Here is an 18977-nt window from a genome sequence, read left to right on the forward strand (position 1 = left end):
TCCACTTAGAAAAAAATCTCTTGTCAGCTGAACAGATCATTGTCTCTACATCAAGCTATACACCTGCTGTATTGTACCTGAGGAGAGCCTTTCAGTAATTATCTTTTTCATAGGATGTCCACTTTGGTAGTTGGTTGACAGTGACAGATGATTTCATAGCTTAAATACAAATAGAAACCATAATAAGTAAACTGGTTAGATGTATTAGAATACACCTAAGTTGTTGTGTAGAGACAAAAGTAGAAACGAAGAATAGTCAGGGGACAACGGCCAATTTTCCAAAGCCTCTATGATAGAAGGTGGTCTTTGAATGGCTTGGAGTTCACTTTTTATTACAGTTTAAGTCAGGGTTCTACTTGAGCTGTAAACTAGTTCAGTCTGCATTATTCACATACCTATCAGCTGAATTAGTTGGGAAGACTTGGACAAACCATTTGCTATATCATCAATTTTTAACAACCTTTACTTTTATCATTTGAAATACATGCAAGTGCATTTCTCATCTGTTCACTAGTAATGTTAAAAGCAATCTGGGAAAACAGGACCAAGAAGTGCTCAATAAGTCATGTTCTCCAAAGGAGTGAATGAATGGAACACTGGATTCCAGAGCTCTGAATTTTCTCCCTTAGGTGTTGAAGGGTGTTGTGATCTGTTATTTTTATGAGTTTTTCCCCCTTCACTTTATGAATATTCTGGTTGTCTTTTGGGCAGATCTGTTAGAAATATTTTGATTATTTTTTACTTATATACTGAGGTTTCTATTTTCCCTTTACTCATCAGTCTATAAAAAGCGAATGCTGTCATCAGGTTTCTTAACCTGAGTCTGCTCTTCCTCTAGGATTTCAGTTTTGTTGGTTTTGATTTATTTATTTATTGGTATTTTATTAAGTTAGGCGGAGACATAACAGATAAGACAAGACAGACCATCATATGTTGGGTGATACGACAGGATTAACACGACAGAGCAATGGGTCTATAATACATTCCATGATGGTCCACATTACTTTAACTGTTGCAGTGTGCAGTTGAGGTTACTCCAATAAATGAATCCAGCAAACATACTATGTACATGCTTAAATTGCATTAGCTTGGATTGAATGTAGAGCAAAGTGGCAGCTCCACTCATTAACCTCACCTCCACCTTCACCTGCACACCTGTCCTCACTCACCCTGACCCCACTCTGCAGTTTGTGATGGACACCACTGACTTTTGGTGGGAGCAGTTCTTTCCCAGTGATCACCTGAGGACCACAAGCTGCACCCCTGCACCTTTTTGAAGGTGTAGTACAGACTGGTGTGGGAGGAGGCCTGGGCCACTCTCCTCCACTCAGCTGCCAGAAATCAAAGTCTTGCTGACTGCCACCACTCCCCTGCTCCTACCTACTACCCTGGTCAAAAAGTGTGGCTCTCTTCCCTTTCCAGCGGAGCCCCATAAGTTGGCACCCAGATATGTTGGACTTTTTAACGTTGATAAAGTCATGAATCCCACTGCTATCTGACTCAAATTTCCTCCCTCTATAAGAGCATCACATGTTCCATGTGTCTCTCAGGGCGCAGCTTTGTCTCCCAGCACCTGGTTCATCTCCAAGTCTCAACACCAATCAATATCTCTCCTCCCACTCACGGCCAGACTGTTCTGCCATCTCAGTGGTATACAACTATTGACCTGCTTTCAGTACTGTAACTTTAACAGAAGTCACAATTAAAAGTTGGGCAAATTCAAGGGGGAGTATGTTTTCTTTCTTTCCTTTTTTTCTTGCAATGCATGTGGGGCTGAACATCCCTGAGTGCTGGATAGATAAATAGTTTATCAAATACATTTGGACTTCATAAATAATTTCTACAAAGTGGGCTCATTTACAAACAGAATACTAATAAATGCAGATTCATATATTCATTACGTTGAATTTCGCTGAATGCATCTTTCGGCCAGTATAGTAGAGAACTGCTGCCCTCCTGTGGACGGTTGGAGTTATGACCTCAGTTTGGGGAAGGAAGAAATTCACACGTTGATTTACCCATAGTGCTGTGGTTTGTAGTCTCCCCACTATAAAATACTCTTAAAGTCAGCGTTGTTATGCATGACCTCTACAGACCCACTAGTTTTTCAGTCTTTTTCAATTAACAGTTAAGAAGAGAAATGGTAGTGAAACGAATAATAAGTATATGCAGCGTGACCTGTGTTGAATTGTCTGTGGTGCTGTACCTTAATTTGACTCACGACAGAAAATGTACGATACACAAAGATGTTAAAAGTGCTCTTTTCAGAACGTTAGACTTTATTATGGAACTAAGCAGTTGTGTGAGTATAAAATGTGATTGATTAACAATACTGTATCAAGATGTGAGTATAAAACACATAAAAACCTTAAGTGAAACATACTATTATACAACACCTAGTCTGAAGAAGGAATAGCAACGGTGTTGAGATCGTCTGGCTGCGATGGCCGAGTGGTTAAGGCGTTGGACTTGAAATCCAATGGGATCTTCCCGCGCAGGTTCGAACCCTGCTCGCAGCGTTACTTTTTCTGTAATCAAGATATATTTTTATTTATGAAAAACACGACGGCGATCTCAGACGTTAGTGTCTGAACTGTGGAATTAAGCGAGGGAATGATATTTTATATTTGTTTTTAAGTTAAGTGATTGTGAAACATTAAAATAGAAGGGTTTACAAAGATTACACTGTCCACTGTAAAATCATTAGATACAGCCAAAAGAATCAAAACCAATTCACTTACATCCTCTTTCCGGCACAAAAGGCACCGCTGGGATTCGAACCCAGGATCTCCTGTTTACTAGACAGGCGCTTTAACCAACTAAGCCACGGCGCCATACAGATCTGTGACCTTGATTAACTATTTTTATAGTCGGCACGCCGGAGTCGTCAGTGCTACTTTCTTCTATTCATTCTCCAGTCCTCATTAAAACGGATGGTCTTTATTTTCGGCAACCAGTGGATATTTTGGTGGTTATCGTGCCAAAATGTGATCGTCTGCTGTTTATACATCTACAGCTGTTTTTATATGGAAACGGTCATAACATGCAAATACACATGACTTTATGTCCGTGGTAAAAGAAAAGAATTGCCTTTGTTAAAGGCTTCTTGTAAACGAGTTATCACAACTGTGACTAAAGAAGTGTTTATAAGCGCAATAAGACACGGCAGCAGTATTGTTTCTGATATGTGTTTGGTATGTCTAATATATGTGGAAACTAATCATTTGACTGATAATTATCTGGAAATAATCACTGGAACTACCCATTTCATGGGGGAAATAGTGATAGAAACTAAAATAATCAGACATTTCTGTTCACATTCTCAGTTATAGGCTCAAATCTGTACAATACACTTCCTTCCTTGAGCCTTACTATAGGCCTATTACATGTAAAACTGTAGGATGGTGTTTCAGTGTCTTAAACAATGACAGTAAAGATCTATTCTATATCATTTGGAAGTTAGTATTAGCATTTAAAGGGTGCAGAAAATACTTGAACATACTTTGCGTTTCATGAACTGTGATTATTAAGTTCAGTTCAATATTACCAACAGCACTCTGTAAACGAGTCACTGTACAGCTTTTAAACTCAAAGTCTTATCTCTGCTGAAAATGAAAAGTTTTGTAATTGGTCTAAAAATCTGGGCTCACTTTTTCAAAGATCTTTATTCACAGCTGCTCAGATATGGAGGGATGTTCCTCTACTTATTAAACTTTACCTGAAAATAAAGTGTTTGATTACTACCAGTCCGTCCATTTGAAAACTGACTCCCTATTAAAATGTTAATCTTCTAAATAAACTGGCACCTTACATTTTAAAAGCATCATTAATGTGCTGCTCAACAGCCACAAGAGCATTAGTGACATCCAGCACTGATGATAGTGCAGACCAGTCAATGTCTCCCAACTGGGAAAACCATTTCTTTATGGAGCTGGCTTTGTGCACTGGGGCACTGGCATTTTCAAACAGGAAAAAACAGAGCTGAAATAGGGATAGAGACTAAAATAGTTTATTCATCATGCTGACGTCAGACATTTCATTTACTAGGTTCATTTATTAAAAAAAAAAAAAAAAAGTATGTACACTAGTTAAAAACATTACATTCAAAGCTGAACCTGTACCAGGAAGTCCAGAACTTCCTGGTCTGCAACTTAACAGTTCAAGACAATGAAAATAAAATATCCTTGGGAATAAGGGGATTTTAAAAAAATAATAATAATAATAAAAAATAATAATAATAATTCACCAGTGGGTTTAACTGAGCTTTGGTGTTCAGTGCTGATGCTGGTTCCAACTACAACCACATCCAATCAGACCGCCCGGTTGTCCCAGATCTCCTGTGCCTTGCTGCTCTCAAGCTTCTGTAGGTGGAGGGCCAGCGGCAGCAGCAGGTCACTCAGGTGCTGGCTGGAGAAGGTGAAGGCATTGTGGGCTGTAGCCTCTACAGGAGGGGTGGTGAGAGGGGAGGTTGATGGAGGAGAGGAGGAGGTTGAACAGTTTGAGGAGGTGGAGGTGGGGGAAGGTAAACCTGAACTGCCGAGTGATGACTTTGGGTAGGGGGACGATCCTCCTTGACTCAAGTCAGGGGTTTTGATCTTGCTGGGGAGACCGTGCTGGAAGCGACAGCGTGTGCCATACAGACAGAAACCGAAGGAGCTGAAGGTACGACACAGAGCTCCTCGAGGCTTCCACCCCTTGTTCTGCAGTTGAAGTTGGGGGCTCAGATCAGATGGGGTCTTCTCCCCAATGTCAGGAGACTCCAGACCACTGCTGACATCTCCACCCTCAACATGCAGGAAGTTACAGCGAGTGCCGAAGGGGCAAATGCCAAAGGAGCGGAAATTGCGGCAGGGAACGTTCCTGCGACGGTGCAGGGGGGGGCGCTGCTCGGGCCGCTGCTCGGTGGGGCTGTGGACGAACAGGCAGCGGCTGCCGTAGTTGCAGTAGCCGGTGGTGTGGTAGGTACGACACAACTCCGTCTTATACTTTGGGTGACGGAAGGGAACGTGGAGTTCGTGAAGGCCATGGGCAAACTGGCAGCGTTCTGCATACTTGCAGAAGCCAGTAGTGGAGTAGCTGGTGCAGAGTTCAGTCTTGTAGCGGGTGGAGCAGACCCAGGGGATCAGGGGAGGACAGGAGGACTCTACCAGGGGAAGGAGGGCCTTGGCCAAGGAAAGGCCTTCACCACCATCTCCATCCAATTCCTCACTGGACAGCAGGTTGTCCACCAGCTCCTCATCTTGGCAGGAAGGCAGGAACAAGTCATCACTACTGGTCTGTAGAGAAAAAAAAAAAGTCTGGGTTTCAGTTTCAGCTGAGCATGGTATCGAAGTCCTGCCTTGGTGCCAGGCATCTGTTCTAACTTCTTTAACTTGTTGAAGTTTGTTTCGATCAGTTTCTGAAAAGATGTTCAGACATGTCTGTCCATACTGAGCTTAATGTGTTTCTAGTTCTACAGTCAAATTTTAGCAGCTTGTCATTTAAAGCTCCTATACAGCTTTGACAGAGCACTGGCCAGCTTTGAGACTTTGTCACCATATGGGGCTGTCAAAAGTTGCACAATAGAACACAACATTTTTAGAAATACTTCAACTAACAATCCCATAATGCAATGCATCACATTTTCAGAATGACCAAATTACCTCTTTAAAAATGTCAGTCATGTCTATCCTGTTTCTACAGTGCTGTTCGAATTCAAACCCTCACAGGACAGAAGGCAAAGTTCTTCACTAACTATGGTCACTTTAAATATCATTCAGCTCTAATCTGTTCTCTCCTACAAACTATTCATGATCAAATAATCATTGTTTCATCTATAAAAATGTTCCCATTACACAAGTAAAAGATGAAACTACAAAAAGCAGCAAATCCTTAAAATAGAGAGACTGGGCTAAAGAATGTTCAGCATTTTTACTTGATAAATGACTTTTACAGCAGATAAAACTTTACCTTTTCGTTACGTTTCTTTTTGCCTCAACCATGAATTAATCATTTCCATAGGTTAAGTGTGTTCGGAGTAGGTCTGTCTATAAATGGACACATATCCATAGTATTTCACTGACAGCGAACAGAAACTAGCTACAGGAAGAGAGACGTTATATTTTCGAGCCAGTTTAAGAGATAGCCGTGTCTTAAAGGATGAATGTAAAACCTGATGCGACCCACCTCGAACATGGCTCCAATAACTGTGGATGAAGAGCAGCTTGTGGTGATTTCAGAGGCCTGGCAGGAAACAGGCTCCACAGCGGAGTTAACAACAGAGGAGCTGCTGAATCTCAGCAAAAACCGCGTGTTAGTGAAGCGGCATGAACCCTGACACTCCGTGACGCTTTGTTACACACTTCCATGCGAAGCACCGCTCCTCTCTTCTGCTCTTTTAACCTGATTCAGCTCCCGCCTTCCACTTAAAATAAGCATCAGGTGTGCTCGAGCTCGACGTCACAAGGGTGTCTAAAGCGGCCAATCACGTCCACGTGCGAGGAACGCGCTTGATGACGGACCAATCCGATGAGCCGCTGTTTAATACCCGTGTCACGGTGCGTAAATGTGTGCGTATCGTCGTTTATTTTCATGTATACAGGTATGTGGAAACGACCGCTCTGATGCAAAATAGTTACATACACATACTAACAGAGAGATTTCCTGATGTATGTTTTTATTCACACAGGGCATTCTTAAATTATTTACCATGTCGTTTTCAGTCAGCACATACGCCAGATGAATCAGTAGAAATCATTTCAGGCTCTGTCAGGTTTGATGGGAGGTATGGATGAGACATGGGTGTAAAGCTGTGAAGCCTTAACGGGTGAAGAACCCAGCCCACTGCTGTCCTGTACTCACTCTACTGTGCAGATACGGTGACATGATACAAAATGTTTGTATTTTCATACTACACACTGACAATGTTTTCTTACTCCAATTTTCGTTTCCCTCTCTAATGTATCATTTTTCAAATTTTGTAAAATTTGGAAAATTATCAGAATTATTTAATTTGGGAAATGCCTATCAGGGCACAGGCAAATGATACCAATTTTTGATATTTGGCAGAGTTTGAAACCCAGCTGTGTTGAGGACATGACCTCAGTTTTCTCTTCGGTGGCAGGCTGGTGAAAAACAAAGTCAAGAAAAAGTCCTCATCTGACCACAAAGAAAAAAAATCTTTATTTCTTTTCTTATCAAGATACATTAAAGGATACAGAGACATTGGAATAAAAAACACTTGAGAAAAACTTTCAATTGTAGCATGTTTGTCTCTCCACCATACAAAAATCAGCACCCTGTCCCTTTTTCAATGCCCCTGGTTCAAATGACCAGCCCACCCACCCTATGAAGGAGAGCAATGTTCCACATGTACAGTAGCCTATTACAGCCATCTCCACAATAATGGAGCAGAATTACACATTTTAGATGTAAAAAAGTTTCCAATATGCCAGTTTTCCACTTTTCTTTACACAGATTAGTATTTGCTACAAACTCAACACTTGAATTTCTTTTTTTTGAGAAATATTACAAAGCCCACATTGGGACCAGACTTGCTTATAAATCCAGTGTAACCCCTCACTGCTGTGGGGGTTCACAGGCTGAGGGATACAAAGGAATTATAATTATCCAATTAACAACTTACTTTTAGTACTTACCCTTTCATAATGGTACAGACAGGGGGAACTAAAATAAACAAAGCAAATGAAAGCACAAGTCAAGACAGCTAGATTCCTTCCATATCGTCGTCATACCCAATCACAACCAAACACATCACTTCTGTTTAGCATCATCAAACATTTACAGGAGAGGATTAAGGCCATAGAAAAGAGTTCTGAATCAGTCAATACTTAGAGAAAAAGTACGACTTTAATCTCAGGCTGTTGTTATTTTTAACAATAATTTCAGAACAAATTTTTGGCCCTAATTGTCTTCCGTACATTTACATATTGCTGCTGTATTAACAGACTTTTATCATCTGACCATTAACATAATTGCATCAGTTCCATTCAAACCAACCAAACACTACATTATCAGAAATGCTGTGGCTTAAGTCCAACATCACCTTAGGGTTTAAAGTGTCCACTCACAATGGACATTAACCTTTTTCTCCACATTATGGCTTCATTTTGGACTTCAACAGACTCGACCATAGTACCTCAAAGCCAAATGTGTTCTCTCAGCATGGCAAGTCGCACAGTAACTCGTGCCACAATCATTTGAATGTCATTAAACACAGTATGATCCCTCCTACTCTGTAAACCTTTGACTTTTGACTCTGACGCAACGGGCCTCTCCCCTTTGATTCCAGGCTGCCCGTTCAAACTTCTTGGGGTGAGGTCAACAAAACAGGAGTCAGGTTACTTCTCCCTTTAAACTGGTTAAAAGTGGCTACAAAAGCCTAGCAATTACATGACAGGAGATACAGCTTGACTACAACTGCAGCCCTTGCTCAATTTCTTAAAAAATGACTACTGTGATGCCTTATGAAAGTAGACACAGTATGGAAGTTTATTAGTCACAAAATGTGAGCACAAAAAAATTGAGCAATTAAGCCAGGATTAACTTCAGGCTGTACAAAAACTAAAAATGTAAAATCAGAATTTAGTAAACACACCAAATCCTGATTTTGTGCACTCTCACTATTAAAAAAGGTGTATGTTCCACGTTTGGCTAAATCCCGAACAACAGTTAACAACAGTTAACAATTTGAAGTTTTCGGATAGTATTCAGTAAAGACACTAAAATCCAGAATTTGTTCACACTCACTTGATTCTCTCTATTTTTATTCAATATTTATTCAGTTTAGGCCTTTAGCATGGGCAAGGTAACCTGATTAGAACTGTAACGATAAGTCTCTTATTCAATTACTTGATCACCAGCAAAATCAATCAGAATAACTGTGATGACTGCTCATTTAATTTAATTGTAAGTAAAGTGAGTAAGTAAAGTGAATACCTGGGTTTTCGACTGAGATCACAATCTGAAGACATTAACCTGGGCTCTGGAGAACTCTGATGGACATTTGTTTTCAGCGATTAATAGAGGATAATCATCAAAATCATTAGTAATGAAAATAATGGTTAGGGCATCCCTGAAACTGAGATCAACTTTTGACAACAATGAGCAAACAAGGCCCTGCTGCTTGTTTATCTATGGGTCTCTTGCCAACTCAAAACATGGAGTACACTCTACATTCCATCCTCACTTAGTCTACAGTTTTGTTATGTACTCCTGTCACTGCACACCCTCTAACCTCGACTTTCCCACTTCTCAAGTTGTTTTGTGCTCACTCAATATTTCTGACACTGAGGGACTTCCATAAGATGATACAGAGGATACAGATGGGATGAAAAGGGTAGAACGTAAGCTGTTATTAAACCCTGTAACAGGCCTGTGCTTGGCTCCTGACTGATGATGGAAACAGCTGACAACTTACAGAGAGAAAAGTACAATGAGAGGAGACGGGTCTGCATTCACAGCCATACGATTTTTCCCTGCTGGAGTGGAGTAGAAGAGTGTATGAGTGAAATCTTCAACTCAAATCAAATGAGACCTTTTGCCTGCTACAGCTTTCCTACACAGTCTCCTATTTCCACTTCCCCACCCCCACATTCTTCTCACATACTGTGGGCGTCACCCCTTAAATGATGCATATATTTACACAAATATAGCGACATGGAGGAAAAACTGTGTGCTTTATCACCATTGTTTCAGGATGAGAAATATCTTGATTTAAATTACACATTTAAAAATAGGCGGCATTAAAAAGGGGAGCAAAATAATTCAGTATCTGGAAAGAAATACTACAAAGCCCAAGGTGTTGTGTGAATGTCTGTGTGCTGACGTGTGCGTGTGTGTGTGTGCGCATAGTGTTTAAAGGTACACTATGCAGGATTTGTCGACTGATGTTTGTAAACACACCATTCAAATCTGCCCCCTCCTCCCTGCCTCAACGAGCGAGCAAGTCAGTTAATTGAAAAAGTAAAGTCAATACCTGGGTGTTGGACTATGGGTCAGTCAAAACAAGCAATTTGAAGACATTAACTTTGGCTCTGGAGAACTCTGATGGACATTTGTTTTTCATTAATTAATAGGGGATAATCAGCAGAATCATTAATAATGAAAATAATGGCCAGAGCAGCTCTGAAACCGAGATAAACTTTGTATGTTGTTTGCTCATTGTTTTCAATGTACAGCAATGTAACCTGGTCTCTTCATGTTTAAGAGTCCCGCCCTCACACACTGTGTGCTATTATAGGGTGAGGTCTACACACCCCCTGGCCAGAAAAACCCTGAACACAGAAAAATAAGAATAAGCAAATACAGGCAGTGGGCAGGGTCTCTGCAGATAAACACACCACCACACACTTGTAGTGGGTCATACATGATGATTACAAGAGATTATTTCTGAAAATTCTGCTTAGTGCACCTTCAGTATGATGGAAACGTGCAGTCATTTAAGTGCTTGTGTGTATGCTGGTGTGTGTTTGTGTGTATGCTGGTGTGTCTGTGTGTGTATGCTGGACACATAAACTTTCAGGAAGTAACAGAGAACTAAAGAAAAATGACACTGAAAAGAGGGGAAAAAAAAAAAAAACTACTGGTATGGCGTACTGTGCTGCCTCTAATTGATGGCCTGAGCACAGACCCTCCCCAACTCCCTCCCAATCCCTATGTCCTGTTAAAAGGCCCACCCACCCCCTGTTCAGCCTCCCCTTCAGTCCTCCAGGACAATGGGTTCACTGGTGCTGGAGGGGAGCAGTGGCATGGCCAGGGAGCGAGGGGGTGGCGGCAGCTTGATCCGGACCAGGAGATGAGGTTTTCTCGCTGCCCGACGCATCTCTGACTGGGTCAGATGTTTCCTCAGAGCCCTGGTTGAAAGAAAAACATCATGGTCAGCCAAAAAAAAAATCAGTGTATTTTCAAAATCTCACTGCTTTAATCTGGGCCTGCTTTTCCTTAATGAGCTGTCTCACCTACATTTGAGGAAGATAAGTGGGCAGTAGATCATATCACAGCAAATTTTCTGCTTAATTCACTTCAGGAAAACTAACTTGAAACTATCAATGTCATCCATTCACACATTCACAGCTAGAGTACAGAGATTCAAAGACCAGGAGGTTCCAAAACGAGCCACCAGTCTGAACATATTACCGCTCAATTTTTGTTGCTTCAACTCTCAGACAGCCACAGCACTAGGCCAGTGAAATGTACCTGGTGTCCTTTGTAGCCACAAACACCACAGGGTTGGGAGCTTCTCCCTGGCTGACCTTCTGCCGCTTGATGACTGACTGAGAGGTGGTCCTCATACCTGAGGTATATGGCCTCCCATTGGCTGGGTACGGCACCCCTGTAGCCTGTCAACCAAGAGAGAAACAGAAAGTTATGATGTTTACATCAAAATGAAAACATATAGGCCAGTGCCTTTTCAACAACAGACTGTAAAGCTTCAGGATGACATGTTGGAGTAAATACTAAAGACTAAATCTGTTAAATAAGGTAAAGTGCAAGAAGGTCCATTAAGCTTCTGTCACAGACAACAGAGGTGTTCCAGTGAAGCTCCTCTTAAAGCCTGACTAATCTGGATCAAAGAGGGTGTTCCTTGTAGGGATGCACCGATTCCGATACCAGTATCAGGTATCGGGTCCACTACCCTGTTCCTGTACTCATACTCGTGTTGAGTACAGGAATACCACAGCACCTGATACCACTTTATGGCAAGTGTGATGTTCAGTTGGGCGGTGAGGTGCTAATTGAGAGCTAGGAGGAGCAATGTCGGCGGTGTGGAGGTATTTCACAGTGGATGATGGTGACTAAAGTAAAGTGGAACTGCAAATTATGCTCTGCAAAGCTGTCAAGAAGAGGGAGGAAAGCAAGTACTTTCAACACAAGCAATCTGATAAAACATCTAAAAAACCAACACGACGCTGAGTTCAAAGACTTTGCTAATAATGGCAAACAGCAACAACCAACTTTGCAGCAAACTCTGGAGAAGAGGGAGAAGATGTTAAGAGACAACCTGTGTGCAGTGAAAATAACAGAGGCTCTGACCCAGTACAACATTGCATCTTGATGACCAGCCATTGTCGGTTGTTGATAATATGGGATTTAGACGTCTTCTCAGCGTACTGGAGCCGAGGTATGAGATCCCTAGCCAACACCACATCACTGACACAGTGTTGCCAAAGCTACATGACTTTGTGAAGGAGGCACATCCGCAGCCTGTTGCGAGACATTTCGGCCCTCAGCTTCACCACTGATATTTGGACGAGCAGCATTAGCCCAGTGTCCCTCATCAGTTTAACTCCAGCTGGCTGTTAATAAGGGGCTTTTAGTTTATGTTCAAATGTCAGTCACAGCAATTTTTACAGCCAAAGAATGAAACAATATCTGATGAAAATAAAACACATTTTCAAGTAAATGTACGAAGTGTAATGGAATTAATAAGTACTCGTATCGATATCGGCAAATACTCAAATGTAAGTACTTGCACTCGGATTGAAAAAATGTGGTATCGGTGCATCCCTAGTTCCTTGAGAAGAATTCTGAGACCTGTTTGAAAAACTACCTGTTTGACGATGACCTTAGGTAAGAATGGAAGTAACAAAACCAGTCAGTAGTTTCTGACCTGAACAGAGTCAAGCAAAATCTTTTTGAGCAGTGGTGTTAGCTGAACCTGGTTGAATGTGGTTGGAAATGTTCCAGAAGTGAGTGAAGCAATTCTCAGGTGTGATTGTTGGCACAGTGGTGTAAGGTATGGCTTGGAGGAGGGTGGTGAGAATGGAGTCCAGCACACACAGAGCAGGACTGTAGTACTACACTAATACTGTAGCTAAAGTGTGCCTATTTTATTCAATGATTAACCACCCATGCTGTGAATACAGTGTATAATGGGAGAAATACTCACGCTGTCAAAGCCCCTCTTTCCCAGAAGGCTTTGGCCAACTCGAGGCTGGCTAGCCTGGTTCCTGTTGATGGGTGTCGGGGGTCCTCTGGATGCCTTCAGTTTCAGAGGAGCTGAGATGGCTAAAGAGACACAATGAACACTCCTTGAGAAATAATCATACTGGAGGTCAGACAAGGCAAAAGCAGCCATTTGTTACTTAAAACAGTGTTTCCCAACCAGTGTGCCGCGGCACATAAGTGTGCCGTGAGAAATCATCAGGTGTGCTGTGGAAGATTATCCAATTTAACCCGATTGGTACTCTTAGCGAGTGGCGTGTACTGACAGGCAGAACAATTACATGCTCTTCCACTAGAGGCAGTATCGCGCTAAATACAAAAGTACATAGTCATGCTGCGAGTGAGACAACGCCGCAGCTGTGCCGCGGCTCAAAAAGGTTAGAATACTGTAGAGAGGGGTGGTGGTTACATGATGTGTCCTTACCTAAATCCTTCACTATGGTGGCCAGTGACTGTCGAGGAATCAGCTTGCTCTTTAGAGGAGTTTTTGTGGCTTTTGGCAGCCTGATCATACCTGAAGGAAGAGACATGACCAGTCAAACATTTATACACAGATTAGAATGGTCTAGAACCATACATTCATCTGCATATTTAATCTGCTGAGTGCACAGTACAATTAAAGTAGTTACTAATTATAGTATGTGATACTAACTGAGCATCCTAAATCTTGACTTGCTCCAATTTAGACCTTAGACCTTAGAGTATGTAGCGTACAGATGTAGCGGTCAGTAGTCTTCCACATGCAGTAGGGCTGTCACCTTTTCTAAAAAATCAAGACTGAATGAATTCGAAATAACTCCGCAGTTCATTCAAATTAATTCAAACACCACCAGATAGCCGTATCATTGGTCGTGACATTGCAATCCTCAGTGTAGGGCTCAAAATACTTCCACATGCTGCTTCTCAGATGTTTTGGTGTCATGGTTGTCCGTTCAGGATGGCTCTGCTCACTACTGTCCTCCATTTTTAACACTGTATTACCATTAGCTTGGTTTACTGATAAGTCAATAGGTCAAGCTGATGGAGCACCCTCTGCTGGATCACAGGCAAACTACCTCAAATAGTCTGACGTCCTTATAGAGACAGCAGCCTACATTTCAAACAGGTCACTGCAGTTCAAATATCAACTTTTCACCCACATTCAAACAAACACTCAAATTTGGAATAAAAAGCGACAGCCTTACAGTATGTATATGTTACTTAAGATGGTTGCACATATAATCCTGTTTAACTTGAGTATTGTGGATGTGTGTGTACATACACTCAGCCTTGACAGCATTGGCGTTGATGGAGGCGTAGGGTCGTCGCGCAGCACGGCGAGGCTGCAGGATGTCCTCACACACCCGCCGAGCGATGCGGGTCAGCTTGGTGGTCTGCAGGATGAACGTTTGCCGGTTTTTGGCCAGCAGCTTGGCTCGACCCTCGTTGCGGGTGAACGGTGACATGCCCTGGACCTCCTGGCGTGTCATGTGACCTCGGGGGCCAGATTCCTGAGGAGGGGGGATATCAAGGGGCATTCAGAGAATATGATTTAGCTCTGTACTGCTTTTAACTTATGTAACATTTAAGATTACATCTGACCGTAGGGAAGGACACTTACAGATCCACCTCTGGCAGCGCCCTCTAGCTGTGTGGGGGTCTTCAGGCCTCCATACTTCTTCCAGTAGATCCAGCAGGAGGCGCACAGTCGGCATTGCATGTTGGGAGGCCCCCAGGCATACCACTGAGGAGACTGAGCCGCTAGTTTGTGACAAGGGAATTTATGTTAAGAGAGCATCTCTAGAGGCAGATACTTGACTGATAAACAAACCTCATGACAATATCGCTCTTGTGAGTTTCACTGGTTTACAGATAAGATAATCCTTTATTAGTCCCACAATGGGAAAATTTAGATGAACACTAACATGAAACCAAAATCTGCAGCTTCATTCAGACAATGGACAGTAAGTACTGGAATGTGCACCTGAGATGCACCTGACAGGTAACAATGAACAATGAAACAACAATGAAAGGAAAAAACAAACCATTTCTTCAGAGTTTTCCTTTTTTGTCACCTGTCTGTACTTTCATTAACAGTATAGTTACAGTAGCACGTAGTCTCTTTCTACAGGTGACACAGCAAATTAACATCTGCTTTATTGTTGTAATTCCAATATATTACACTTGAAGTGAGACTTTTTTTTTTCTCCAAATTTCTTGTCCTGTGTCTACTTACTGTGGCAGCTCTCGCAGCTGAGTCCTTTCTGAAAGCCTGCTGCCCCGTTCATGCCCGGCTTGCTGCCAGGCACCATGATCTGATTGGGGTTGGGTTTGGTGCTGGTTAAGGAAGGGAAGAAAGGAGTGTTATTTTGACAGCAGTTCTAACTCAAGGCAGGTACTTGGTGTAGCAGCTGAGAGTGATACTTACTAGGTGGGGATGTACACCTGCTTCAGCTTGCTGTCTGCCTCTGCTGCCTTTAGCCGTTTCTGGCAGAGAAAACATTTTGGGTTTTTGAGGAACTTGGTAGAAACATAGTAAAAACCAAATTAAACAGAGCCTTTCTGGCATTTTACAGCTTGCAGTGGTCCTACCTGTTGGATGTAGCGGTCAGTAGTCTTCCACATGTAGTAGAACTGGACCACACTGGCTAAAGACTTCCAGGGTAACTGTAGAAGAAAACATCTATTGAACCACAATTCCACACCACATTAAAGTTTACCACAGACATTTGCATTTAAATGGTGAAAACCTGGAACCTGACATCAATATCACACTTATTCAACTTTCCTTATACACACTGTAAGAGACAGCAGAGTAGGAGAGCTTACAAAGTCCTGGCGGATGTCGTTGAAGTCTTTGCCATATTTCTCCAGAGCCTCTTCAAACAGCATGGCCTCTGAGGCGCTCCACTCCTCCATTTCGTCGCGGCAGAGAACTGGACCCCCCTGAGGAACCAGGGTGGACATGGCTTTGGCCAGGTCATAGTTGTTCTTCTGCAGTGTGTCCATGGCATGGAACTGACAGCAGAGACAAACAGAAGAACATTAGAGTGTCATCATCACAGACATCAGATCCCCTCACTGAGCAGTGATAGTAACATTAGAGTTCATCATCTGAAATCAGCCACATACACTTGTAAACACAGTCACATTGCAAATCTTTTAAGGAACAAACGACCCAAAAAAGGCAGAACCGGTTAAGTTGGCAAAAAACAAACCACATGCTGCTGTTCTGGTATCCGAAATCAGACAGTTAGATGGGAGAGAGGAAAACTCCCCTTTATCATCATAAACAAAGTCACAGGACACTGATGGTGTCGAGACACTTTGGCTACTTTAAGTCCTATTATGGCAGAGTGGGTGAGACTGTCCTAAAAACTGCCAACAGAAACTGGAAACCAAGTTTATCTGCTAATGCATCTAATAATACCGGCAGAGTGCAAGTACATGATCTCAAGAACTACAAGTTAGACCCTTCAACCCCATCACACATTGTACATTTTTTGAGCAGTAAAATCATGGTCCTAATAGATATTTCAGAATGCGATTTTATGTCATTTACAATTAAAGTATTTTACAATTATTCAGATTCTATGCAGCCAGTTAACAAAGGCTGAACCTGGGTCTTCTGGGGGATCTGGGAACAGAAAACCCTAGCTGTTCCCTCTGTTGCACTCCAGCCTTCATTTGTGTTATAGTACATTATGAACTAGTTTAGCAGGTATTACACATAAATGTACTTTAATGTTGTCACCTCTCAAGAAATTATACAAGACATCTGCCACTGGGATAAATTAATGCCAATTAAATATTTAAATGTTTGTCTTGTCACCTTTGGGGCCTATTAGGTGCTTTCATTATGGTACTGAAAAACAAGCACACAAACACAGACTGTCTCACCAGTGTGATGTCTCTTGAGGCTGCAGCTGCACTCATATGGAGGCTGGGCTGGCGAATGGAGCTGCTGCAGTCCAGGGCCCGAGCAAATGTCCCCACGGCTCTGAAACAAACAGATCCCGGTTCCTATCACTGATCCATCTGCATTTGCAACAGACAAATATTACTAGTGTATTTGTGGTCATTTGTATAGTGTTGCTGAATGTTTGTTAAATGGCCACTAGATGGAGTGTTTTGCTAAAGGACTGATTTATGGGCAGCAGAATGATTCTGCCACTGATAGTCTGGTGACTTCACTCTCTACAATGCACATTTACAGTCTTAAGTTCCTGCAAACAACTGATGTTGAATGTATTAACAATGAAGAAATATTCATTTCCCATGAGAGATGATCAAACTTGCTGTCAATTCATATACGTTTCCAAAAAAAAAAAAAAAAAAAAAAAAAAAAAAAAAAGCTGTGCTGCGGATGGTAGAGTCAGAATTGTCATGGCAACAGGATCTAGAGATGATGATGCAACCGGGTGACAGATGGCAGGGGAGCGTTACCTTGCCACCACAAGAAACTGGTCAATCTGAGGGTCTTTGAGCTGGTTGTTGGGGTCCCACACCTTGGTCTCCAGCTTCTCCTGGACCCGGTTGTCTGATTCACCTGAGATGAGAAGAAACTGGTTTCAATATCACCTACTCAACACTTGTGAAGATTAATTTGTTACTGTTTCTGGTCATTTTTTTCTTCTTATGGCAGGAGGTAGTGACTGACTTCAGGAAATTGTGTTTGCTTTCTATCTCCAACTTTTAGTGCTCACCCTCAGCTAGCTTGTCAGGGATCTCTGCCTGGTACTTAGAGCCCACACGGATCTCGCCCTGATCTGCCAGCAGGGTCTTCTGGACAGGGTCAAACACCAACGAGTAGAAGAAACAGTCCTGGACAGAACGTATGACAGAAGATTACAACTGCTTGCCATATGTATTGTGTTCCTCCAGTTATTTCACAGACTTTCTTTCTGTATTGCGGGACAGTAAAATCTGAGAATATATGGGTGCTGTAAGTAATATGCTGATAACCAATAAATGACGTATTACCTCCTTCTCCAGGTAGCCAGCCAAGACATCTGTTTCATTGAGGAGGGTGACGTTACATTTGCCCCTGAGGAGACAGTAATGAGACAGTGAGACACTAAGCAGTTCAGTCCTAACTGTGCATGGCAGGTGTCTGTCAGTAGTTCCTGTGAATACATACCGTATGTGAGTAGCTGGTAGAGATTCAAACTGTCGAGACAGGAAGAGTTCTCTGTGTTTGAGCTGGTGTTTCTGTTGTTCAGAGAGCACTGGTTGCTTCGATTCCTCCTCAAATTCTCCTACAAAGACAAAAACATCATTGCATCACATCACACACACACACACACACACACACACACACACACACACACACACACACACACACACAGTCATAAACACATACAAACTGACACACAGGATTCAAAAATGTCCTGTAGATTAAAAGGTTAAAACAGTTCTTCCTGTGGGAAAAACATACAGTGTTGTTGTTCATACACTGGAGAAGAGTTTGAACAAAAGTAACAAGTAAACCCATAATTTGCTTGTTGCTCAATTTGCTTGAATTAAGATTTTTTGCCACTTTTTGCTGACATAGAAGCGCTCTGGTGGCCACTGGACCAGCAGCTTCTTAGCTCACATACAGCAGGTTCACATTAGCCTACACAACTTATTCTTGCAAATGCTGGAGGAGCTGACCAGAGTAAAACATCTGGCATCATCACATTTCCACTGGCTGTGACACTTGGCTGCTCCCAACTGCCTCAGGGGGGATTCACCCTTCATTTAACATGCTTGTTATTTGCAACACATTTAAGGCTCTGTGACTATGAAGAATCAAAATTCTGCTTTTTTGATAAGTAACCACAGTGAAACCCATTCTCTATTTTGTACAGTTTTCTCTCCTGCTCTCTATCTTTCTTCTTTTACTCACTTATACTCCTTTGATAACGTAAACATGCGTACAATGTGTATAAACTGGAAACACCTTTTACTCATGATGCACCCATTCATAAAGACCTTTTACTCTGCTTCTTACTTTCTTACTTATTAACAGAGACTCCAATCTGCAGTGTAGTCCCATACATCTCACTGCC

General features: G+C 42.1%; 2 protein-coding genes and 2 non-coding genes across 4 annotated transcripts in view; 1 reads left to right on the top strand and 3 right to left on the bottom strand.

Moving 5' to 3' along the window:
• The first annotated feature begins 2437 nt into the window (after positions 1 to 2437).
• On the top strand, positions 2438 to 2519 carry trnas-uga (transfer RNA serine (anticodon UGA)). Its single transcript has one exon. It is a non-coding gene; the product is annotated as a tRNA-Ser (tRNA).
• Positions 2520 to 2760: 241 nt separating this feature from the next.
• trnat-agu (transfer RNA threonine (anticodon AGU)) lies at positions 2761 to 2834 on the bottom strand. Its single transcript has one exon. It is a non-coding gene; the product is annotated as a tRNA-Thr (tRNA).
• Positions 2835 to 3975: 1141 nt separating this feature from the next.
• On the bottom strand, positions 3976 to 6396 carry cth1 (cysteine three histidine 1). Its single transcript, XM_018671106.2, has 2 exons — positions 6166 to 6396; positions 3976 to 5276 (listed from the first exon to the last, which is right to left on the bottom strand). Exons 1-2 carry the CDS (start codon positions 6172 to 6174, stop codon positions 4311 to 4313), a joined length of 975 nt encoding a protein of 324 aa, XP_018526622.1. The 5' UTR covers positions 6175 to 6396; the 3' UTR covers positions 3976 to 4310.
• A 742-nt stretch (positions 6397 to 7138) lies between these two features.
• mta2 (metastasis associated 1 family, member 2) overlaps positions 7139 to 18977 on the bottom strand; it is a 32769-nt gene continuing 20930 nt past the window's right edge. Inside the window, exons 4-18 of the mRNA XM_018671104.2 lie at positions 18065 to 18182; positions 17908 to 17971; positions 17631 to 17748; positions 17371 to 17473; positions 16825 to 16924; positions 15754 to 15942; positions 15517 to 15591; positions 15353 to 15411; positions 15161 to 15261; positions 14546 to 14685; positions 14207 to 14435; positions 13370 to 13459; positions 12890 to 13008; positions 11197 to 11339; positions 7139 to 10853 (exon numbers count right to left, since the gene is read on the bottom strand). Of these exons, the coding sequence (XP_018526620.1) occupies positions 10700 to 10853; positions 11197 to 11339; positions 12890 to 13008; positions 13370 to 13459; positions 14207 to 14435; positions 14546 to 14685; positions 15161 to 15261; positions 15353 to 15411; positions 15517 to 15591; positions 15754 to 15942; positions 16825 to 16924; positions 17371 to 17473; positions 17631 to 17748; positions 17908 to 17971; positions 18065 to 18182 (1802 nt within the window). The 3' untranslated portion in view covers positions 7139 to 10699. The remainder of the gene's footprint in view (positions 10854 to 11196; positions 11340 to 12889; positions 13009 to 13369; positions 13460 to 14206; positions 14436 to 14545; positions 14686 to 15160; positions 15262 to 15352; positions 15412 to 15516; positions 15592 to 15753; positions 15943 to 16824; positions 16925 to 17370; positions 17474 to 17630; positions 17749 to 17907; positions 17972 to 18064; positions 18183 to 18977) is intronic.

The sequence above is a fragment of the Lates calcarifer genome, linkage group LG14 (assembly GCF_001640805.2).
Source record: "Lates calcarifer isolate ASB-BC8 linkage group LG14, TLL_Latcal_v3, whole genome shotgun sequence".
Lineage (NCBI taxonomy): Eukaryota > Metazoa > Chordata > Actinopteri > Centropomidae > Lates > Lates calcarifer.